Raw genomic sequence first — 26,514 nt, forward strand, 5'->3', positions numbered from 1 at the left:
CATGCCTTCACTTAGAGAGGACGCAGTAGGTAAGGGACATGCCCTCTTCCCATCATTTGACCTCCAAATCGTTGTAAGGATTTGTTGGGTGGTGTGTTCATTTAAAATCAGGTTGAACCCTTTAATAAGGGGAGCCCCAGGTAACCACCCTCTTGCCCAAGGAAAATAAGTAAAAAGGTACATAAAGCACCTTTCCCAATTACACAGAGAGTTACAAAAAAGCAATAATAATATAAAAAATTATAATGATAGTACTTGCACACCATGAAAATTGGTTTTATTGGAAAGAAAGCACAACAAATACCTACCAATCACATCATCTAGCATTGTAAAACCACTGTCAATCACACTGAGCAAAACCTAACTATAAACAGATAAACATATTTCCCAGTACAATGTAAATTGCTCTTGGAATCTTTGGTTGTTTACTTTCTAAAGAATCCACCCTGCAAACTGTCAATATCATAGTTTGTGGTGGATTCACTTAATTGACAGTTTTCATGACAGATTCTGCACAAAGTAAACAAAATGATTCTCCAGAGCTAAAAAGGTATCTGTAATTTATTAGTGGGTAGTATGTGTTGTGTGTGTTTTTATTCATTCTAGTGCTATTTAACTTTTTTGGAAATAGCAAAAGTACCCTTTGTTTTCATTCTTCTAAGTGAGGCCATGGCTGTCTTTGTGGCCACCTTATAAAAGGGGCCTCGGGACTGCAAAAAGCCTATATTACAAAAGAGATCTTGTCCTTCAACTACCCCCCTTTTCTAATGTTGACAAAAGGTATGGGCCAGGAATGGCAGGGAAAGGTGCCTAAAACTCGAAGCCCCCATTTTCCCTGACCACCAAGCCTCCATGCCTGAAAGAAGAAAGAAGAAAGATCTAGTTTTTAAAGAGTGTAGTCTATAAATAGCAGAGATGTAGCTATTACACCAGTTATAAAAGTACATTGTTGTTGGGCCCCTGGCCAACTTTTAACATCCTAATTCCATACCTTATATACTGAAAATTGAAAAGGTTTGTACTTACAGAATAATACTGGAAAATACTAATACATTTTTTAATTAGATAAACTGGATGCTTGTTTTGTTCTTGCACTGTCACATTTTTGAAGCTGTCAGGCGTTGATAAATAACAATCCATAATTGTATTTAAAATATGACAAGATTACTGTTAGCAAATCGTGTTTGACAAATGGCAGTAACATTCCTCGCAATGTTGCCAAGGTTTGATGCAAGTTCTGCTTTTCCCCAATATATAAATGACCTGATAAAAGCAAACCTAACCTCCAATCAAACTCTGATGTATTATTTTCTGTCCATGGTGCTGAATTTTGGAGAAGGTTACATACAGCAGAACATCTGCATTTGCTTGTGTTCCTATGCCGTACATGATAATATCCACACATATCGATTTCTGGGTATAAAAGAGGTTATGTTGTTTGCTGTGTGGATTATTCTTGATTATGAATGAGCCTTTGTCTCTGCACAAATATATTCATGTTCTTTCTATAGAAATGAAGTCAATACTGTGCCAATTAGATCAAACAGAGTTTTCAAAACCCACTATACACAACCTTTCTGCTGAGTACACTCAAAGAATAAATTAGAGCTGTATGTGGACAACTTTATAGTATATGCTTTTTCCAGTGACTTTATCAAAATCCTGGAACTGTTTCTATATTTTGATCACTATTTGTCTGAATGTAACAATAGTTATATTTTTAAATGTGGCTTTCACTAAACTTTTACTGGTAGAACATCAATCACTGCCATTAAAAACACATGCACCTGCATGATTCATAGGTAGGAAATATTCAGTAAACAACATAGAAGCATATTATGTTGGCAGGTTACCAAGATTGCAAAAACATGTCGGTTTATATAGGGAAAAATACACAAATTATGTTGTATTTACTGTATACCTTCTGTTCAGTGGTTCACCCAACCCTATTTTTAAAAAAAGGCAGAATGTTTACATTTGTGTGCCAAAAAATGAGTTTGGCAGATTGGTCAAGTGGATTTTGGAGCAAGTGCTTACAGAATTTTTGGACCATTGACCTTGGACCTTTTGATCTTAATGGCCTGAAATTTGCATTAGTAGGTAGCCACACTTCTACCTGTCAATATCCCTTAGTATTCTTAGTGACAAAAGCTCCTTAATGCTGGCTTCATGTAGTAGATTCAGCTCTTCCTCGTTGCTCATGGAGAAATATTGTTATTAAGTGGTCTATCCATTATTTCTCAACCGCTACACCACAAGACCTTGCTATGATATTATGGGATTGAGCCCAAGAAAGCAATTCACGTTCATTACAGTATTTGTAACCCTTAAAATTTGCTTACTTTTGGCCCATATTTTCTCATTTTTTTTAGGATTTGCTATAATACAGGTCTACTCTGTCAAAAGAAATATGAAAGACTGAAATTATTTCTATATGAAAACTCAAACTGCCTTTGCCTAGAGTGCTAAACCACAGTAATCTGCTGACAGTTTATTGTATCTCTCTGCTGGCACAAAACCCTTGAAAAAGCAATAAACTTTAACACTTTGTACAAAGAAAGGTAAAAGCTTTCCCAAAAATCTTTTGTTTTACTTTCTCTGTACGAAAACAGTTACCCCTAATGAAAAGAGTTCATAAATTGAAGTGCTCTTCTCCAGAAAGCAGTGAATTGTAAGAAATCATGCAATAATACCTACTGACAAGGCAGGAGACTAAGGCATGGAATTTACTAGTGGTAATTCCACACACTGTACATGATCCCACATGGAAGGACAGCCTCTGGCACTGACGCTGACCTACAAAGCACCATTATATAGATATGTTTTACCCAAAGGAGACCTTTTCTTTCTCAATTTATATGTCACTGCCATTTAGAGGAAAATTAAGATATGAAAATGAAGGCTCTTATAAAGGGTATCCTTTCCATTTATATTTCTCCTCTGGCATGTATACAGTACCGTTAATCAAGCTAATATATCTTGAAATACTACAACATTGAACTTGGCCATCTAAGTTTAATTATGGAACATACTAATGCTGCACCATCTAAAGGTGTAAAAAAAAAAAAGCACTGAACTGTTTGTACACTCTTTGAGTATTTTTTAAAGTGAACTTGTTATGAAATAAGACTTTTTAAAATTTTTCATAACCATCTGAGAAGGAGCCTTGAGTTGTGTTGAAATTGTTTCCTTTTGTCCATGAACCTGAATTGATGGTGTTCCATACACTAGTTTATTTCCTACTAAATATACAGATACAATATTATATGTATATAAATATACCTATAACCTTTATTGAAGTTTTTCTTTATTTTGTTAAGTGTTTGCTATTTCTCTTTTACCCATACATCGGTCTTTCCTGGTTTCTTTAGCTGATCTACAGGCTTCTTGCCATGTATGACCTTACTAAACATTAACATTATTGTAGAAGTAGAAATATTTAGATCAAAGTAGTCATGCAAATGTCAGTGAAATAATGTGGGTACATGTCTCAAATTATTTAGTGAAATATTGCTGGAACTAAACATTTAGGATTGCTGTTTATTACTCTACTCCAAGTGCTACCATAATTCCAATACTTCTAATGTATCTACTTGGACTAACCTAAAATTCTATATATCCTATGTCAGACTAAAAGATGAAGTACTATTATTGTCGGCTAGTTTGACCTCATTTTGTGTGTAGTTTTAGTAGTCTAACATATTTTAGGCTATGAGAAAAGTACAAATAAGATCTCACCAGAGAGGGCACTTATACCCAAATGTAGTCTAGTGAACATACCAGAGGTATCACAGAAAACTAAAGTTTTCTGTAAAACTAGTCACCTTCAAATCGCTCAACTGTGTGTTCAAGGATATCTCTAAAACTCTAGATTTTAGCCAGTAGATTTTAGCGAGACACTTTCAACTATATTGTGAGTATATTGTTCTTTCTTTGTTACACTGTGGTGGACAATGGAGTTTATTGCCTAGTCCCCATCAATGGTACCCTTTCTTCCTTTACGTCTCACTGCTTTGTTCAGCCATTGGCAATACTCCCAAGTATGAAGGTGTATATAGTCCACTTTATTTTCATATGACAGTGCTCCTGTTTGGTTGTTTGCCCAATGCTGGCACGAGGGCAAAGATAGTTTTCTAACTGTGTATGTGTTGCTGGGGACGTCTTTGTCTTACAGGGGTGCCTGGACCACAGAATAACAAATGTTTTGAAAGGTAAGACAGGTCACTGTAATCTGAGCACAGTTTAAGGGAAAAAAACAAGGTTCTGGTCTGGATTCACAAAATGACAAATGTCCAATACACGTTTCAAGTGCTGAAACAATCTCTAGTAAGGAAGCATAAAATCCTGCCTTGCAAAATTGAAACATTGCAGGTGTAACAAAATGAATCACTTTACTAAATGGTGCTGCTCTACCATAGACACATCTGTTCATAATTTCAAACAGGCTGACCAGACACCTGATAGCATTCAGATTCATGCAGTTAAGATAAATAGGGCACATTTCAAGCCCTGACACTGTAATAACTATTCACAATTTCACTGCTTTTGTATGCATGAGCACAGGTTTTATTATATGATCCTTTGCATTTTAGCATTACCCTCTACAAAAGACACTAAATTCATTACTGGGCTACTGAAACAAAGTACCTTTATCATTCACACACCACAGCAAACATCTAGGCAAATTCCAATTTTATGTCTCACTGTCTTTTTTAATTTCTTTAGCCTTATCTCTCCAGTTGTGCAAAAATATTCTGCAGGACCATCCACAGGTCTATACATAGGCTTGTGAGAGGTGGCATAATTTCCTTTATAGAAGACAATTTATCATGTGATCCATTCTCTCTGCATCAAAAATAGGCTATTACTTTTTACCAAGGATCAGGCAAGCTATTTCAGAACAAGTTTGTCAAGATGTGTGAATACATTTGTATATCACCCATTTGCTTGTCCATGATTAGGAGCAGACATACTTATCCAATTCCTTAGTCTTCTCAGTTACACTATAAAACTTTGTAACCACATCCAAAAATGGTCCAGTAATTTAAGAAATATTGATTTACAGAAATAAAGAATGACCTGCTTTGTTACTACGACACTGTTGTCGAGTGAGAAATGCGATGAATCTTTAGAAAGATTTTTGTTTTGTACAAGGACACAGAGCATTAAGTCGAGTATCATTCAAGCTTTAAAGCTTTCTCTTGGTATTTATGTCCTAAAGGGAGACCTACTGGAAGAAATCATTCTACCCTGTTGCAAGTCAATATTTTAACTACTAGTTGCATTAATACAATACATTAGAAATACCTTAGTAATGAAAACATCCAAGAGACTTAATAGATGCATAAGATCTGTATGTCATGCATGTACCAAAAAGAAATTACCGTTTCTTTTAGCATTAAAAAATTAAGCAAAACTGTTTTGTCCTTGTATGAAACACATTGAATCTTTATGGGATCTGCATGTCCTTGCTATACCTACATAGATTAAACATTCCAAGCCTGTGTACAATTACTTGTCTAGATTAATTATCTGCAATTCTATAGGAGAGTACAAAGACACAGCAGCTTCCACTCCAAAATGATAGTCAGTGAAGCAAAAAATCAAACTAACTAACTCAACCCTTAACTGTAACATCTCTACATCTGTTGGTAAATTGTGGTTCAGTTGGTTTTGTTAAGTTGGCTTTAGGCAAATTTGAATATTACCAAACTTCCTATTTTTTACAAACTAAATAAAGTAAAAAAGATTTAGATTAAAGATTTGTATGCCACAAGTTAACTTGTGTTGAGTTATGGCAGCCAATCAAAATAATGCATCATTATATGATAACCTTTTGTTGCTAATGCTCTATTACATTAATTTATGTACATCAACACAAATAGGAGCATGCTCTGGAGAAGCACGTACATGCAAAAGATTACAAATCTATGTTAGTGACAGTTGAAAGAAATTAAAATAATGTCAAATGGACAAAAAGAGATTAATGAGCAGTAGCATACAGAATACAGGTAGCCTGGAACAGGATCTTTGTCTCTGGTATATCAATTTGACTGATTTGATGACAACAAAGGTGGTAAGGGAAAATCACTCTGACAGCCTTAAAGGCTGTTCTAACATTCCCTGCCTTAACAATATACTAAATATACTAAACATGAACATTAAGTCTGAGGATATCTTTTTTACAGAAATGTGTACCCCCATTGGGTGATTTCCCCACTATTCCTGTTCTGATGTCATTTAGGGAGGATGGTTACATTGAGGCTAATTCTTGAACTAACTCAAGATTTATACAGAAAACATAAAAAAAGGTCCCCATGTTACAATAGTGCCTATTGACAAAAAAATGGATGCATGCTAAACTCTTTTATGCCCGTACATCACCATAGCTTTATTACTTTTAGGAGCAATTTAAATACAGTTGTAAATGCTTTTTGGCCATGAATAACATTAGCAGTTCACCTAATGAAGCTGATTTAATAAAGGAGTTGAGAAGTTAATTTATTAAACTGAGATGAGAACATTTTAACTATCCAGTTATTAAAAAAAAAATTATCTCACCTGTGTATGATTGGGTGAAAAGTGAACACCGCTCGAAATTAATACATAAAGATTCTCAACAACTTTACCAAACCAACCCTAAGGTTTTTTTTGGGTCACCTAAAGTTGTAATGCAGGGATTCTTAACAATCAGGGCTTTAATTTTAGCTAAGAATTATAGTTTTGTTGAGTTGCTATGGACAATGTTTGCCATTTACTACACTTTTTTCTATATTGTGCACAGTGCATTAATTTTCCCCATGTTCTCCATAGCAATAGTACCAAATGAGAACATTACACATGTGTCTTCTAATTTTGTCAGTAGGATAATTGCTTATATTGCCTAACACTGTTAGCATAATAAAAGGAAATAACATGACAATGCAATCTTCTTTTCGGCTTCTCTTATAATTTTCACAAAATGCTTTTGCAGCGTGTGAGCAACGTCTGATTAAACCATTCCATGTGGCTGCCTCTTTGTTCGAAAGGATGGCCTCAATTTTCATTAACAGAACCACTCTGCAATCAGCCGTAAACAAGACATAGAGGCCTGTCAGATATTAACATGCTTGTCGGCTGGAGGCAGCCATGGAAGACAATGACTACTTATCTTGCACTGCTGCTCTGTTCAGGTCTGTGAATACTACATGTTCTGTTTCTATTGTCAGCCATTTAGAAGTTATACCAACCAAAAGCTAATAACACTAACTGTTACTGCTTTCATAGGTAGAAAATGTTAGTAGTATTTAAAAACTATGTGAGAAAGTCCTTATAATAAGGGAATGAGGGTAAGGTAGCCATAGCACATGATGGGCACTTGCAGAAATGAAGTTGTGCTAGAAAAAAAGTTACATTATTAAATTTTTTGTTACTAGTGCCACTGGAAAAGTAAGTGTTGGTGCAGAGATCTGTAATGAATGGGGGACTGAATGCATTTGTGGTCAGTAATATTAGTGCTTAACAGGTACATGGTTGAAGTGGTTTTATTTTGTTTAATTTATTTCTAATTTTGGATAGAGCAGGGAAAAATTGAAAGTTCCCTTTTTTCTTTTTTTATGGTTTTTTCTACATAAGAACACACATTGGACCGAATAACTGTTTCTTTGGACAAGTATCCAGTAAACCTATGCTTAAAACCCATGCACACTTTCACTTTCAGGAGCGAAATTTATTCAAGGTGTATCATAAGAAAGGTGTCCCAAGTTTTACAGATTTTTTTATCGTTAAAAAGCAGCTATAACCATTGCAGAAAAACCTATATCCTGCCAGCATGCTGCAAAATGGGACCCTTTGCAGCTGCTATCAACAAAGCTTTTCTAGCTAAGCTTTAGACTTTCTGAAAAAATCTAAAGGTTCCACTGGGCATTAAGCCCTATCAATGCTGCATGTTTTTTAGGTAATCTCAAATACCGTATTTTTTGCCCTATAAGACGCACTTTTTCTTCTCCAAAACTGGGCGGGAAAAGTTGGTGTGTCCTATACGACAAATGTGTTATAAAACAATTAAAACAAGATACTCACCCGATACCCGATCCTGCGTGTGTCTTTTCTCCTCTCTGCAGCAGCGTGTGTCTCTTCTCCTCTCTGGCAGTGCGTGTCTCTCCTGGGTGCAGTGAAAGAAGCCGGCACAGCGCCCCCTGCTGTTCCTGTCCTAACTGCCGTACAGTGGAAAAAAAGCACAGAGTGATCAGAAGGGGAATTTGAATGACACAGAGTGATCAGAAGGGGAATTTGAATGACACAGAGTGATCAGAAAGGGAATTTGAAAGGCACAGAGTGATCAGAAAGGGAATTTGAATGGCACATGAGTGATCAGAAGGGGAATACCGGTATGAATGGCACATGAGTGATCAGAAGGGGAATAATCTTTCAGAATCTTTTTTTTCTAGATTTTCCTCCTTTAAAATTGGGTGCGTCTTATATTCCGGAGCGTCTTATACGGCGAAAAATACGGTATATATACTCATGGAGTAATGATGGCCTAAGCATTGCAACTTAGCTCCCTGTGGTGATATCAACAATACATTGTGAAACTTGGGGGCAGGTTTGGGAAACAGCCTGATTTTTGCTTTGTATTTAATTGCTTAAGCGAGCATTTATGCAATTTTTAAATTGTACTTGACTTGAAGCTGAGCCACCTCGGTGCTCATCAGTAGTTGTGTGCTGTCCTGTGTGTTGGAAGGCTGATCTGATTAAGTGATCAATCAAAGTCGCCACAAACACAAGTGGACAACATGACAATCAATGCAATTAGTGCACCCTAGCAATTGAATCTTTAATACAAGCTCTACTTTACTTCTGCAGAGATCTTCTCACAATTTTATCTAAAATATATCTCCTACAATAAAACAAACAAACATCACATTCTAGGTGACATGCTGGTATGACATTTTTGCAATGTTTTTTTTAATGCTTAGATTCCATTCCTTTTGGTAAAGATAGATTGAAGCAGTTTTGAAAGGCTGATTTACTTATTTCATTTATATGCTTTGTTGCACTATAAGGCTGTTAAAGCAAGAAGGTTAGGAACACCTAATGGGCTTCCTCAGGGGACAAAGAGACTTTGATATATTGACCCAGTAGAAAGTACTAATGATAGGATGAAGGACCAGAAGCTGAACTCACATAAAGGGCCAGAGTTTTAGATAGCAGGTAAGTAGGTTGGAGAAGCATTGGATGGTATATTGGTTAGTGTAACTTATTGAGTATTCATTTCTTAGGTCAAAAACATAGGAATTGGGGGTATTCTGAGATGAGTTCCATACGGAACCTAACAGAACTATTGGTAAAAGATATCTGTATCCTTGGTAGGATTAACTCTTAGTAGGATATGAAGCTTGTATACATATAGTGAGCCATGTTCTTAAGAGAGTGATATTATGATGATGTACTTATTCGATAACTGAGGAGTACAGGAGTAAGAAATTAATCCAGTATGTTGTACTGCTGTAGAAATAACAGCTGGAAGAGCTAGTGTCTGCTGTCCAGCCCTTTTTCGGATGCCTACCACCAGCTCCTCCTGCTCTTATTGTTTATACATCAGTATCATTAGTACTTTCTACCCGGTCAATATATCAAAGTCTCGTTGTCGCCTGAGGAAGCCCATTAGAGTGAAACGCGTTGGGAGAGACTGTAATAACAGTACTAATTATTCTGACCTACGAATCTAGTGTTGGATGAACATCCTTTCTTAAAACACATCAAGACTGGACATTGCTAAGTGATTTTGTATTATGTATAGTAAACACAAAAGGTTCTCCCTTATTGTGTTTCCATGATTTATGTATACCGTTACGTTTGTAGGATTATTTTATACGACTTAAATAAAGGATTTTATATAGTTTTAATCAAGTTTGCCATAAAGAGCCACTAATTTTTTTTATCCTTTCCTTGTCTGGTTAAATGATTGGTCAGGTGGCAAGATCTCTTTACCTTGAACAACACATTTTTCGGAAGAATAATATAATGGTTTTCTATTTATATGGATCAGTATGATCTATGCAACCCATGCCCCTTTGTATTTTATACAATCCCTTGTGGTCCTCTTGATATTGAATTCTCTTGAAGAACTATATAACCATCTGGGATATATATTTATTTGCAATATTGTCTCCAGGCAAAACACTTAAAATACACTGTAAACAGCCATCATCTTGTTCCTGCCAGAAATATTTTAAATCCAAAGCAGGGTCTGGGGTTCAGCACAATGACACACATATGACCATAGTTTTAAATAAAATAGGAATGTGAATCATGCAGTAATAAATCAGATCAATTTTATTACCCACTTTGCTTTGAGATAAGCTCAATGCTGTCTAAGTAAATTACCCAAGAATGTTTTTTTGTGTCTGAATAGATTGTAGACAAATGACATCATCACCAGAATGCTATTGCAGTTTCATGTTGTAGTTAGTTGCCTGCTAAGTAGAAAAAACACAAACAGACGGCAGTGATTTTTTTTTGCAATGATGGTCAAAAGGCTTACAGCAAGATGTGTGAAAGCATCCTTACCCACTGTGCTGTCAACAACATTGCCTGCAAGCATTTAAAGTATTAGTACATCCCTTCGATGACTGCAGCATATTCAACTAAACTCGGGAGGAAGAAAAGTTGCCATTTCGTTAATGTAAAATATAAAAGGCATTAGCCGGATTGAAAAGATTAAATTGGATTAAAGTTTTGCGCTTTTCATATTTGATTAGAGTTCTATAGGCTTTTTTTTATTACATCTAATGTAGCTGTGTTGGCTTTTATTTGCCCTTTCACCACTATTGTGATATACTGCTAGAGTCAAAGGGGTGCAAGTCAGCTGTGAAAGTCCAGACTTTCAAATGAAATGAAATGTCAGTCCTCTTGCAGCCTAATTGCTGCACTGGGATATCTGGAAAACTTAGTGTTCATGTACTAATTTTGACTATTAGGGTATAGGATTCAAACCAGCGCATTTCAATTATGCTGTTCTTTGGATGAATTGTTACACAGTCAAACTATATTAAGGTATGCTTATGGAGAAATAATGTAAGTTCATGTGCACTACTGCTAGGAAAGTTGTACTGCATAAAAGGATAAATGCATGCTGTTTTACATTAAAGCCCAAAGGAACCCTCAGTTTAAGTCAGCCAAATAAACTCCAGGTGCGTCAAAACAGTGATCAATGTCTGGAAGTTTGTTTTTTTGTGATGCAGCCACAGCCACAGTAGAAAAGCTGATGTCCTTCTGGAAGCTTCAGAGATTCCATTGATCTCAGAGGGAAAGCAGTGGTTTTATTGAAGAGGTGTAACATCCCCCTATATAGTCAGACCTTGAGCTCTGCATTCAGCCCAGATAATGTCCCCTTTTGATTGGAAAGCTCTGACTTAGTTGGGGCATAATGGACCTCTAAAAATAGATAACTTCTTCCCCACAGACAACAAGGGTCTAAATCTGCTGAAGACACGCTAGCAGAAGAAAATCTCTTCTAGTTGTGATGATTTTTGAAGAAAACATACTGTAAGACTTGGCACACCTTTTGTTTTGATATATGTAGAATGTATTTGGATAGTTTAAACAGAAATTTAATTAAGCTTTAAGCACTGAGGAACAAATCCAACTAATAGATCCTGAATATCAAAATTGACCTCCATGTTTGGTTTCAAATACATTGCAGTCTCCTCTTGCAATATCCAGATATATTTTGGGGCATGTTGTTTTGCAGAGGAAATTGTACCTTTTATAAGAACAACTTTTTATGAAATTACCAGTAAGAATAAGTCACATATTTGTACAGAATCACTTTTATGGTGGAAAGAGTGTTTGCAAAGAATTCCTGTCATATGACACTTTTCTATAATCTTTCTATTGCAAAGGTTAATATCATATACACTAAGGTTCATCAGCCAATCATTACTCATCATCCTCATCCTCCTTGGTATATAAGACACTGTTACTGAACTTGGTACCAAATGCACTGCGACATGCAATGGTGTTCTCTGGTGACATTCAATATTTACATACATTATGCTGTGTTGATGAAAATACTACATGTGATATTTGGTCTATTTTTGTGTGCTGGCCAGGCCAACAATGAATAAGCTGACCTAAATTTTAATGTACAATAATGTATGATACAACAGTACTGATAACTCCAACAGGTAACAAAGCTGCTAAACACATTAAATTAAGCCTTTATTGTGCATTTTGCTGATTATGTGGCCAAAAAATGCAATAAAGGTCAAGAGGTCCTTAGGATTGCTTTAAATCAGTCTTAATCGTAGATAGCTCCTATCTCATTTAGAATTTGTCATGACTTACGATTTTTCTTTCATTTTTTTTCATTTTTTTATCCTACTTATTTTTCATATTGAATTTTTCTGCAAGTAATTAGATAACATACAACTATGCAGTATAACACACTACAAAGTAGTATAACTCTAGACTCTATCTATATGTTTTCTTGTTCAAAGGGAGCTAGGTTATGTCATGCAACTATAAAAAGCTGTTTATATAAATATATATATATTTGGCTTTGTTTGTTATATTTTTGGTGCCAAAACACGACTTTTTTCTTAAGCATCCATCTAGCAAATGTAAAGGCTTCCCATCTCTGTAATGAAAAAGCACATCCTCCTACTCTTTCAATTAAGTATATACGCAGAATTCTGTTCGAAAGATGGGAGGCAAGGTAATAACAATGTGTTGTTGATTAGACAGCAGCACGTTCACTTCCAGTTCAGACTGTATTTCACCCTTTCACTGCTTTACTTGTACTGAATACTAATTAGACATCCTCTTGTTTTCAGTGTTCAGGACATGTCTACAACAAGGAGGACTGTTTCTGTGTCTGGAGAAAAATTGATTTTTTTGTGATTTTTCCACCTGCTGTAAGAAGCTGAAACCTCTTGATTTAGCTGATAAGCATTGGTTGGGGGTTGGTATTACTATTTAGATATTTGTGTTTAATAACACCTCTCATTTAATGTTTTTTGCCAAATCTTTGTCTAGTAAGGTGACATGTTTAATTACTAACTCAAAAGTACTGAAGTCTCTGTGTTACTACATAGTGACTATCTGAGAACATTCATTTTGTCTTTACTGGGTATAAATATAATATATTATAAGAGAGGTAGACGCAACTGGTATTGTCAGTGATGAACCATTTCTTAGATAGCAACACCCATGAGCAGTTCAAGCAGGTGAGGCCTAGACTTTTATTCAGACAGTAAACAAATTCAATGTCAATGCTGTCAATGCAGGATGACTTTGTAAGACAAGCCCAACCCCCAAAAAACCAAAGCATCTACTTGCCTGAATCATTAACTGAACTCCAACTCATGCCAACTTAGCGGGCTCCATAAAACAAAAAGACATCTCCTGTACCTTTAGTGTTCCTTCAGCAGTCTGCCTTTTCACCCAGCAAGAGACTTGTACAAGTGAAAGAGAGCCCTGTGTATTGGTAAGCTCACATATGTAAAGGTCTGTGTATCACCTATGATAATCTATCTTCCCCAGTCATGGAGAGCTTTAATAAATCAGACCCAATCCCAATGCACAATCATGATTAAACAGGGATCACGCTCAACTTGACTAGGTTCGTCAGTAAAAGCTCCCTGTTTTACAGCAAGGTTTCAGCTTGCCGGAAGGGCAATGTCTCAAAACTATCTGCATTATTGGAAAAATCTTGCTACCTATGAATGTTTCACTCCAAAAATCCCTTACTAGTATAAAAGCTTTTTCTAACCAATAAATGTGCCAGTTTCATTTTTCCATTGAGATGTTGAAACAAGCACTCTTGAATCAAGTTTAGAGCTTCCAGCAAAATCTATGGGTCCAAAAGCCCAATAATCATTTCCTTTGCGTCAATGTGTCACAGCACCAAGGAATAGATGAGTAAATATAAGAGAAGCTTCCCCTGCAGGTACTGAACCAAGCAAATATATATTGTATTTAATGTACATGCCGTACCAATAAAATATACGTGCAATTCTCTGACTTAATATTTCCCATGTTTATCATTACCTTTTAAACTTGTGTTTTTTGAAGGAGTATAAATTCTAAAATCAGCTTCTTTATGCATATATGATTTTTCATGTATAGTTCAACTCTATCACCATAACTAATGTGGCTAATTTAGTTAGTGTAATTCTATTCTCATTTATCATCACATTATATGTTTCTTTTCATATGCTTTATAGAGAGAAATACTAAATAGGTTATTAGCACCTTGGGGCAGAGACCTCTTGTATGTCCTAATTATCTGTGATATATATATATATATATATATATATATATATATATATATATATTACCAATTATGACAAATATATAACATGACTCCTGTTCAGGCAAAATATGTAAAGTGAAATAGCAGAAAGTTTTGAATAGCTATGCACAGTGGCTTTAAAAAAGTGTACAAACCCCCATTATTTTTTTTTAATTTTGTTATGTTGCAGCTTGATGTTATAATAATTTAAATATTTTTTTTCCATTAATCTACAGTCAATACCCCATAATTACAAAGATTAAAATTTTAGACACTTTACGTTTTAATAAATGTACTAATTGTCTAAATTCTGTTTTCGCTTTGTCATTAGAGGGTATTGAGTGTGGATTATTGAGCAAAGTTAAACGATTTTAGCATTAGGCTCCAACATAACAAAATTGAAAAAGTAAAAGGCATCCTAATACTTTTTTAAGCCCCTGTGTATTAATGCATGCATGCTTGTGTATATGTGTAATGTAGAGGAATGCATATATGAAAAGTGTGCTAACAAGAACATTTCATCATCCAACCATTGGTTGTAGAAATACAGTTAAAAAGCTCATGGAAAACATGGAAAATGGTTTCATCTGCAGCAATCTTTACACCTAATTAATGTGTCTTACTTTGTTAATACATCAGGCACTAAATCTCTAGACAACAGCTCCTATGGGCTGCCATGGCGACACAGGAAAAATTGCCATTGATTTTACCCTTTAGATTCCATGTATGTACTAGTATGTACATCACAGCTACAACTCTTCTCCCACATAGAGGTTAGCTGACAGTATAATTTCTCCTTGTAAAATGCATGTTGATTGTCTCATCTAATATCACATGAAAGCCTCCTGTAAGACTGTGTTTTAGTCAAAAATTGAAAAAGGGTAGTTCAGAGTACTTTTTTTCTTTTTTTGTCTGTATGTTTGTGTTAATAGTTATTTTTGTGTTGTCATTTTTTTTACTTTACATTTACTTTTAGTGAAAAAGAAAAATAATGAGAGGTTAATGATGTCCATTTTTTTTGCACTTTTTTTGCGCATGTCCAGTATAGTTGAACCTGGGTTCTATTACTCTTTAGAACCTTTAAGTTTATGACACACTTAAAAATCATGATAAAGTGTAGCTTTAGCATTTTTATTTCTCCCCCAATGTTTCCAATTGTTACCCAGCGTTCTGTGCTGTTCTCAGACTGGCCCTTGTTACTCTTTGGGCATGATGACATTCTGTTTTCTTGCCCTTTTCCTGTGGGCCCACCCTAATCTTTACACACCTAAAAGGGACATGTTATCACACAGGCTTGTCTAATAACACAACCAGTGGTAACATTATTACGTGAGTTTCAATTAGTCCTCGAAGAAGCTTGGCCACAGAACTACCAAGAAAAGAAGACCTCTGACATTATCAGATTAAGTAGAAGGCAAATAGACAGGTAAGTATTTTTTTAATAAAAACCCAACGGGGGGGTTGAATGGTGGGGGATTTTGAAGCCCAAAGCTCCATTTTAATTCACTTTTACCTTCTCAATTGACTCCAGTGTGTTTTGCCAAAGTGTTTTGCTTTAAGTCCTAAAGTCTAAGCAATATTTGTTACATTTTTACCACATGTTTTATTCTATGTTACTACCCCTGGAAATCCTCTATTATGTGGAAGAAATACTTGTTGAAAACACAATGGACCTGATTTATTAAAGCTCTCCAAGGCTGGAGAAGATACACTTTCATCAGTGAACCTGGGTGATCCTGGTTCACTGACAAAGTCATTGTCCCTGACTTATGAAAGTTCTCCAAGGCTGGAGAGTATACACTTTCATCAGTAAAGCTGGGTGATACAGCAAAGCGGGAATTGATCTGGTCCAGGACTGAAAACATTTGCTAACAAATAGTAAATTACTTTTACGGATTCCATTCCAGGTTTGCTGGATCCCCCAGCTTTACTGAGGAAAGTGTATCCTCCCCAGATTTGGGGAGCTTCAATAAATCAGGCCTATTGAAACCTTGAAACACAACAGAGAAGACTTCCAAAAAAAGTGAAGAAATCTTCCCTCTTAGATAGTTGTCCCTGAAACAGCTGTCCACATTGTAAGATTTCCATTTACCTCTTGATCTGGGTACAATTTTAAAATTTTGAAATTCTCTTTACTTTTTGCTTTAGTACCAATCAGTTATATTGTCATATATATATATATATATATATATATATATATATATATAAACAAATAGTAGCAAATCTTATGATGGGACAACAGATAGCAATTAAAATTTGACAGAGGATCTAACACTTTCCCACACTTTGTAACACTAAAAATAAGATTTGGCCGGGACATACGCCTTTTATTGTACACTTATTCAACTGTTTTGACATAACACATCTTTTTATTATTATTATTAAACAGGATTTATATAGCGCCAACATATTACGCAGCGCTGTACATTAAATCTTCTGACAACTACTTCATTGTCTTATGATTTGATTAACACATCTATAATAAGAGAAACTGCAAGCAGTACATTTTCCCCGGTCAGCAGACTCCGCTGCAGTTTAGGTCTTGCGGTTTTATACTCTTTACAGAAAATCAAAATAAATCAATATATGAAATCTACTGCTTTTTAACCCTTGTTGCAGCTGATGCATGTTTAATATTGTATATGCAACCTAACTGTAATATAATAATTATTTAGGAGGGTTCAATCAGGCTTTAATGATGAATTGCTCAGTGGGAAAGTGTAGTGACCCTACATGGGTCAATGTCCCTGCCCCTGCTAGAAAGAAGTTTACACTCATGTCCTGATCAGTATTTTCACTGAGACAGGAAGTTATGGGATATCCAAAATATCACAGCTGTCACTGTAAAAATCTTTAAAGGCAAAATCTAACAATGGTAGCAACCATTGGATTTACCCTCACCATGATGAGATTACCTGTTATTTCTAGCTGTCTCCAGATTAGACCCGCCAAAAATAATTTTAACCATTATCTATGCTTTCCAAAACTATAATAGGGATACATTAGCAGCTTTATATTTTGGATCATGCTAAAAAAATATTTGCATCTTAAAAATTGGCAGAAGAAATTAAAATCAGGGACCCATGCTATATTATTGTCTATCCATATCTGACCCCAGAGCAGTTAGCTCCTTTATTACTGCCTACATTGACAGTACATACGTTAAATTAAACACATTTAAAGATATTGATGGTGACACCACACTTGTCATTTAAATGTTTTACTTTTACAAATACCAGCCACTTTTCTGTGCATGATAAGTAATATTACTATTTAGAACATATTTCTATTCATGTTCTATTCATATTTTCTATTCAACTTGTGCGTGTTGCAACCTGTAATAATGTATAGAGTAAGATTTACAGACTCAACAAAGTTCAAGTGGGAAAAAAAAGGCTTAAACTAATAGCTGTAACTCTACTAAGAAGCTTAGTAGTGAGAAAGATTTCTAAAGAATATCTGTTTTATGTGCCTTCTGAGCAACTTTCTGATTTTACAAGTTTGCTTTCACAAAATGTTTGACTTTTACAACTTTTAGAAGTAAAAAGCACAATAGGTAAGATAATGATTCCAATCAATACATAGAATACCTTTAATTTGACTATTGGGATTTGGTTTATGGTAAGTAATATTTTTCATTTCTATTTACATGTATAGATTGCCTATAATAGATAGAGATCCATTATTTAAGTAGTACGTAGGCATTAGTTATAGATGAGAGATTTATACAGCGGCTGATCCAATAAATATCTACCTATCTATCAATCTACAACATTCTTTCTTAGCCAGGGACTGCCTGAGGTTACAGTGAGCAGTGAGTTATCTCTGTTTCTAATTAACCAGAGACATCAATTATGTTATTAGCTGCCTATTAGGTGGGTAGTCTCCCCATTAATCAACAACACAGGCTCATTACTACAAGTGTGTTGTCTTATTGTACGTGTTTACACATGGAAATGCATGTTGTGCACTATGATTCATTCCTAATGACACCCCAAACTCACCTTACTCACCTTTGATTTGATTTTTTTTGATACACCTTACTAATTCTTCCTCCCCATTTGCTTGCACAACAGTCGGGGAAAGCAATCAATTCTAAATTTCAACTAGGGATACTATCTATTTATTTAGCCATTATGTTCCATCCAGTCAATCCCCCTTTTTGAGTCATCAACATTCTGCAGTATGAATATATTTTTTTGTACTATTCAGTGAACATGTGACAAATCAGCTGGAAAAACAGAGCCTGATACACAACTTTAAGCCATTATATAATTAGCTCTGCTGCTCTGGTATTGTTATGGTAAAACTGTAGAAAAAAGGATGGAGCAAGCTGGGTTTCACAATGCCCCCAGCGTCCCCTTTGCTTGTCAAAATTAATTTATCAACATTGCAGTGGGCTGGTTTGACCTAACTTTAGTACAGATGCTGATGTTTCAGGGCAAACACTTCTAATTAGACATTTCATTGTCATTGTGTTTAAGAGTTCATAAAATATGCTATGAATAAAGCCCATGTTTGGTTTTAAATACAAAGACAAGCTGGATGCGAGCGTCTACTTGAGGCATTAGGAGATGTAACAACATGTTACTAATTGTTACTGAAATGAGGTAGGAGCTTGACTGGTGTGCATTGTCCTCCTTAAATAAAGGGGAGTTTCAGATGCTGAAAAACAGCCTCATATAGCTAGAGGTGTAATGTTTGACGCATTCCTTTTTTATAAACCCGTGGCTTTATTTTCTGCTTGTGAATCAAGCATAAGAGCAGATTCATGAGCTTGAAGTGCTTTATGATTTACGAACAGTTAAATAAAATATTGAATTGTAAATACAAATTAGACACATGAGTTACATTTTAGGTTTTGCCAAAAAAAAAAAAAACTGTAGGTGTTCTTTACATATTTTAGAAAGCAGATATATATTTATTTGTTCAATATATACTATTTGTAAGTCCTTTTCCAGAATGAAAGGGGCAGCCTTTATTAAAATCTTGTTCAATAAATTATTTGTTGTAATGGTAAAAACCTAAATTTCTGCACCCTTTTAGAAGTCTATGAGTCTTTGGCTGGGATGATGACCAGCATCATCTGAAGCTTAATCTAGCATGTGTACAGCAACCTGACAGTGAGATTTAGCAATCCGCTTTAGCCTTTCTTATGGAGGAGGATGCAGCAGGGTGCCTCTTACTTGACTTTTCCACTCCTTTCTTCATAAAACTGAACGGTCTTATGTGTACAGCACTCATTTGTTCAACTGCAAATGAAAATGAATACAGAAAATCATTTTGTGTTATGTGAAATGTGTTATGTGTAAAATTGTCAGGGAAAAGCAATGCGCCACTCATATATAACAAGGGATTTTGGTTGATTCTTTGGGTTATCATGTATAATAAAATGTAACAAGCTGTGATTTAGATACAAATGAAACAAATATATATCATCATATTAACCTGGAACTTGTTGACGTTGAAATCACAGACTTTGGTAACTCTAACCTGCATTCATCTACAAGCAAATTAACCTGGATTAATGATTAGGTTAAATTACTAAATTAATAGCAAGGTTCTGCTATCCTCTAGAAGCTCTGCTAACCTCAAACATCCAATAAAGTGCTAAAAAAATTAGTTTTTTTTTTGCAAAATAGGATTCTATCATTGTGAGAAACCCCTTTAGTAAATCAACCACAAATGCACAGATAAAAAAAAACATATGAGATGTTTGTACTTGTAGGTAGTAGGAAAAATGAGTGGCTCATAACTGTACTGGGAAAAGCTGTCTCTTTACTTTTATTAGGCGCAGAACTGATATGACTAGTTCAGAAAAAGCAGCACTACCCTGGACAGAGTCTTCTCTTTTGAGTCCAACCTTCATGTTGGGTGACTAAAAATGTTTGAGGCTTATTGTTTTCATGTCACCTATTCCAATTCATTTTTTTGTTCCTTCAGTTTGACGGATTGTTCTTCTTTTAGTTCAAGGCACTGTGATTTTCTCTAATCCTACAGTTCAAAAGTTTTGATTTTCCATTGTTCAACTCTTGAAAAATTTCAACTCTGCCTATATAAACTTTTGTGATTATATCCTTGCTACATTACCTTGATTTCCAACAGAGTTTCTTCTAAAAAGAAAGTACAAGTATATTTAAAACTAACAGCAACACAATTATTATATTTCAGTTTGACAGTACTAGCTAGTAGCACACTTGCTATCATAAAATGACAAAGCTCTTTTACCTTACCGTATCTATGGAGGTGCAACATTCTTATTATAGGACAAGAAACATGGTATATATGTTATGATTACAGAACACCTCATACTATTCTGTCAATTTATGTCACATAGCAATTTGTGCCTTATATGATTTATTTCAATTTAATATATTCACATTTGCCACAAAAAAACTTGCTTCTTCTGTCATATATTTTTTCCATTACTTAATTTTCTAGGGTTGGAAACTACCTTAAGGATCTAGAGTAAGGATATGCTACCTTCCATTAACCCGATTACAGAACACCCATTATGTTTTCTTATTCACCCTCGGTATTTTCTGAAGTCTTGTATTCAAATGGATTATTTTATCTTTTTATTGTTTTGTGCTAATGTTTTACCCTTGACACATAGCTAGTCTCTTTTCTGTTTGAAAAATGTTTTGGTGCTATGCTTTGGGCAATGTCACAAACACCTGTCTATAGTTCCTCAAATAACCTGCCATCTAGACCCAGTTTGTAAAATTCCATTACATCTTACCACTTTTGGAATTTTTTAATTGTTGCATTAAACCAAAAAGAGAACAAAGAGAGAAAATGGGGATACATGACAGGGTGTTAAGGGTAGACAAAGGAAAGAGAGTTTAAGAAAACTTATCGTAAGGGTTATGATAAGGGTAGTAAGTTGCTTGGTGAGGAGCAGTACAGGGTTAAAAAGTAGAAAAAGAAAGAGACCGCTCTACAAGTTTGCCGGTAGAGGTGAAAGCTTCCCATCCTCCCACCACTTTGTGTGTGCAACTGTTCTGTTTGGTCATTATGTGGTGGTATACAGCTGAGGTCCTGAAAGGTAGTCGTCTTGGTGGTGCTGTAGAGTGTTGGGACAACCCATCTTCAGTTTGGTATCTAAGTTCTAAGGCACAATGTCAATGAATAGGTACAGGACAATAATGTAGTTTTATCTCACAATCCAAACTCTTTTTGTTAGATGCTTAAATACCTTACAGAATTGGCAGCCAAAAAAGAAAAAGTCATGATTTCATGAATAATGTTGTTTATATAGGTATTTACTATATTTATTGTGTATACACATTTTTTGAGGGATTGGAAGTGGTGGAGACGTAGGAATTTGTGGACCTCTACTGCTACCCTGGTCATGTGTTTTTCATTGAAACTGATAGCTGTATTTTGAAGAGACATCCTAAATGCACAGGTGATAGCTGCAATATCAGTCCGCTGAAAGATCTGTTTAGACATGGTCTATTGGAGAAGAAAATCAAAGCCTAACTTGTTATTCAATATTTTAATTTATCTCAAATTAAAGATGCTAAAAATAATTCTAATGTTACCAGAACATGAACTATTTTCTGTTTATTCAAAAACACCAAAATTATGTTTATAATTTGGGATGCTAAAATAGGCTAAATAAGTGTAGTTGCTAGCAAGTTTGTCCTTGGAGTACAAAATTAAGTGGATGACATATTAATAGAATTCTGCCAAGATAAATAATTGTTCATAGCAGCAACTGTAGAGATTACATTATACATCGACATTACTGAAGACCTAAAAATTACATATATATCAGTTGATATATCAAATGTTTCCATTTACATGGGCATTCAAGGACACCAGGCTTGGAGCGTTACATATCACTAGGGTTACTACATATTTATTCAACAACACATTTCAACTCAGGTAATAATTAGGTAAAGTCAGTTCCCCTTAGTTTACTGATATTTAGTCATGCCAAAATTCCATACATACAATGAATTTAGCCCTGTGCTTTCTGCATTCTGGTCCATCTCACTGTGATAACTGGTCCACCTGTCTGTTTTATGCTGACTGTGTCTGTCTGCTAACTGTACATGTGTTCATTCCTCACCTGTTTGTAGGCTAAGCATTCTCTGGGGGAGACCTGTCTTTTCAATAATGATATCAAATGTTCGTGTTTACAATTTACCCTGTCATGACTAGTTTTTGGATTACAGTTTTTAATTGCCCATTCTAAATTTGTATTCCTGCTTCCCCACCTTTCCTTAATATCTAGTATTACTTCCATTATAGTTGGATATCTGTCCATGTGTATCTTTCCTTCTGCTTCTGTTTGAATTTTTACTTCCTCTGTATTTGATATCTATATCTGTATGGCATCTTTTTACTGTTAATGGAAGTTGTAAATATGGACTTCATGCCTCTCTACAAACACACGTCCAATCTGGCATGTGTACAGCGCCCCAATGCTACGTACACACATCCAATCTGGCCCAGGTACAGCGCCCTTTGTCCATCGTCCGAACAACCGTCTTGGCGGATCCACGGACAATGGACGACGGACAATCTTAATAAAAGTGAAGGGGAAGAGTGCACAGAGGGGTGCTGCTCCATCATTCTTCCCCTCCTCTGTCCATAGAACAGAACAGTGCTTTATGTACAACACTCATTCATGCATCGTGCAGTCGTTAGTCGTTAGAAAGGATTGTGAAAGATACTTACCTATGCATAGTTCTCCCCAGAGGTTTTTAGCCGGTTGCTCCGCCCGGCTGATTTGAATACCCCGCCCAGCACTCGGCAGCTCTCATCCTCGGATGCAGGGATCCCAGTGAGGCTGCTCGGTGCTCTGTGTCATCTGTTCAGAGAATTGCTTCTTCCATGAGAGGCGAGCACACAGTTCAGCCTTCATGTGGAGACACAGGCAGCCCCGCCCCCATCTCATAGCACGAGCTCGGATTTCTATTTAAAAAAAACTGCCTGTGAAATGTATCCAGTGTGTGTAAAGTCTGCATGCCATTCTGCATCCTCACAGCTCTGTGTACAAACCTCCGTATCAACTAAGTTGTATGTCACAATGACCTGTAATTTTCAGGGTGTACTGGGGACCATCATAGATACTAGCCCCTTTTTTACCACCCGGCTACAGCTTCCTACCACCTGGCTGAAAAAAATTTCTGGGGAGAACACTGCTATGACAATTATTGCATGTGTTTATGCAACCTAACACTCCTGCACCAAGATCTTACAATGCCCAAAGTCTCAGAAACAAAAACTACATATCAGTTGTTTTCAGTCTACTGATTTACCAAGCCAGATTAGAGGAGCAAATGTGTTGCAGAACTATTTCACTAATTCCATAAGTATTCATTTATAGATACAGTCACATTTTGTAAATTAGCTTAAGCTGTGTATTTGTTTGTTCTTTTACTTTTTGAATATGATTATTTGGTAAATGCTTTTGCAGAATGTAAAGGAGAAGATTAAATGTCTGTGGAAAACAAACAATTGCAAATATCTTCATAAATGTATGCTAAGTACAAATATATTGAGAATATTTAACATCCTGCAGGAGTTTGTCATGTTCTGACATGTTTTTCAATAAATGATTTTATGTGAAGTTATGAAATGTAAATTTTTTCCTGTGTTGATATGAATAGGATCAGTTGCTTTTTTTTATTCCAATACAGTAAATGAAATAATCATATGCTTAGGACAGATCTTGATAATATAATTATTTAAAGAGTAAATAATTGACTGTAGTGGCTACTATTGGTACATCTATTGAGATTTTCTAACCATCTAAAGGGGTATGTGTACCTGTAGTAGCCTCCAAAAGCCTCCATCTACAGCTAATGCCAGGCTCTTGTTTCCATTACTCATTCCTATTAATTAAACACTGTGATGGGCTGCCTTACTGATCAATAACAGTGTGTGGAAGGCATAAAGGAGTGGGCATTTACTAGTTTGGGCTGGTATCGGATAATGTTGTTTTATTTATTCATTTTATTTATTATTTTTTATCCCATTTTTTGAAACCAAAGCCATTATGAGCAAGTACCAAAACTGTAAGTACCCAAGAGTTTTTGGTATTACTAAAAAACCCTCCTTTATGCCTATGACTTACTTTGCTGTACAGGCCTGACTTTCGTGACTTTAGGGCTTAGTTGGACCAACAAACTACTATATTACTGTTCATAAGGAACAGGGTGCAGGCAGGTGGACAATATGTTTTCTGGCAAATAAGGGTTATTGCATGGATCCTATAGTACTTATTTTAGTTAGGGCTTTTAGTTTTAGATGTTAAAAGATGTTGACAAGTAATGTTATTACAGAAGTGAAAAAGTGTGGCTGACTAGCAGCTGTCTAATTGATTGTTGTGTGTTACGGAATACTAGTAATCTTTGGGTTGTTTTATTAAATTTGTAAACAACTATGACACATTCAATAACTGGCACTGTAAACCTAATTCAGTTACATACCAAGGTTATAAAAGCTGATTAAGAGATGTCTGAAGTCTAAAAAGCTTTTAAGAGTGATAGGTGACATCAGCTTGAAGTTATTTTAGTCTAATGCAGCATTGCTTAAATGGATATTTGTTATAAGCATGTGTTTCATTTGCAACTATGGCTAATTTTCTGCTCTCATCTTTTTAGCCCTGTCTTTGATCACTGACATTCGGGCGGACAAAGTGGATCAAAAAAGCATCACGTTATCATGGCAGGAGCCAGCTTTTCCATTCATCAACAACACAGAGTATGAGATTAAGTACTATGAAAAGGTATTTTGAGCTTTGCTTATTTTCAGTGCCATTACTGTCCAGAAAAACTACTCGCTAAAACATCATAAAAGAAAACATTTTCTCTGCAGGATTAAAGGCTTGCTGTTGATTGTAGCATTTTATAAAAGTCATAATGTTCGTAAAATACTCTGAGGCTGGAACTAGAACTGCTTTTCTATTAATTTACAAAGTTTTTCCGAAAAAATGTTTTTGCTTCATTGCTACTAATTGCCAGCTGTTTTGTCTCCATTTTATAACAGTCTGATGTACTGATGATATTGATGATGTGATATTTTAGGCTCAGTTTTAGGTTCAGACTGGTGATTATGTAAATCAATGTAGTGGTTGAAAATCCTTTCTTTAGTAGGCATTTGAAGGTGATCCAACTGCTTTTCCGAAGCTCCCTGCAGCTTTCTTGGGTGGTCTTACACTCAACCACTTGCATAGATGGGAAAGCTTTTCAATGACATATCCAAGCATATGCAGGAAATTAAAAAGCAGTTAGAAGTGTTATGACAGCAGATGACCCTTTGCTTAATATGGCAAGGGAACCACAACTGTGTTCTAGAACGTTTCTGCAAACACTTATGAAAGCATGCTAGTACCTCCTCATCACTGCTACCAGACACACAGTGGTTCAAATTGGTCTTTGGACGATTGTCAATTGCCCTGCTGAACTTACCCTTTTAGTAGTTCCAAAAGCAATGCTCTACTAACAGTCTAGTAACACTTACTTCTTAGTCATTTCATCTGTAAATGTTCTGCTGAAAATAGTTCTTCAGACAGGTAATCTGCAACAAGAACACATCTTTCAATGGTTTATTCTTTCCTATCCAAAAAACATTTTGGTCTGTGCTGCTGTTGGAGAGTTTTCCTCACATCCTATCTGGTTAAATTTTATCAGAGGCACAAGAAGGTGAAGTAACTCTCTGTAATATAGCCTGGTATTGCTGAAAAAAACAAAACAAAAGGGGTGCCTAGCCTTCCACATTCTATTGAAAACATGTTGGCTGGGCATACATTTTATTGGTTGCAATAAAAGCCACATATACTCCATTTTAGTTTATTGGATAAACAAAGGTATATTATACTGTCATGCTATTTATAACAAAACATTCACCTACAGCTTTAATGAATGATCAGAAGCCATTTAGATCATAAGAAATCTATGGTCTTTAATCACATACTATGTAAAATCCTCCAGGTCCAGTGCCCAAGCCATGCAATCTTGTTAACAGAATATATAGTGAAATATGAAATACTGACAAATATGTTACAGTATATTAATAATTTAAGCCATTCTTCGTGGAATTTTGACTCAATACATCAGATAGGAATTGTCTAAATTGTTATTTACATACAAAAATATAGACAACGTAAAAGCTCTTCTCAAACTCCAACAGGGTCAGATAATTCACGCAACACTTCATATTGATATACAATGTTTCAATGCCTGCCAAAAGATTGTGTGTATAAAAAATATGTAAAA

At 35.5% G+C, this 26,514-nt stretch overlaps 1 protein-coding gene across 1 annotated transcript in view; it reads left to right on the forward strand.

The window, feature by feature from the left end:
• The window catches only part of EPHA10 (EPH receptor A10), a 349,554-nt gene that overhangs the window by 228,803 nt on the left and 94,237 nt on the right, over nt 1-26,514 (forward strand). The window contains exon 6 of the mRNA XM_072419571.1: nt 24,901-25,025. Coding sequence (XP_072275672.1) covers nt 24,901-25,025 — 125 coding nt within the window. The remainder of the gene's footprint in view (nt 1-24,900; nt 25,026-26,514) is intronic.

Source organism: Pyxicephalus adspersus, chromosome 1 (genome assembly GCF_032062135.1).
Source record: "Pyxicephalus adspersus chromosome 1, UCB_Pads_2.0, whole genome shotgun sequence".
Lineage (NCBI taxonomy): Eukaryota > Metazoa > Chordata > Amphibia > Anura > Pyxicephalidae > Pyxicephalus > Pyxicephalus adspersus.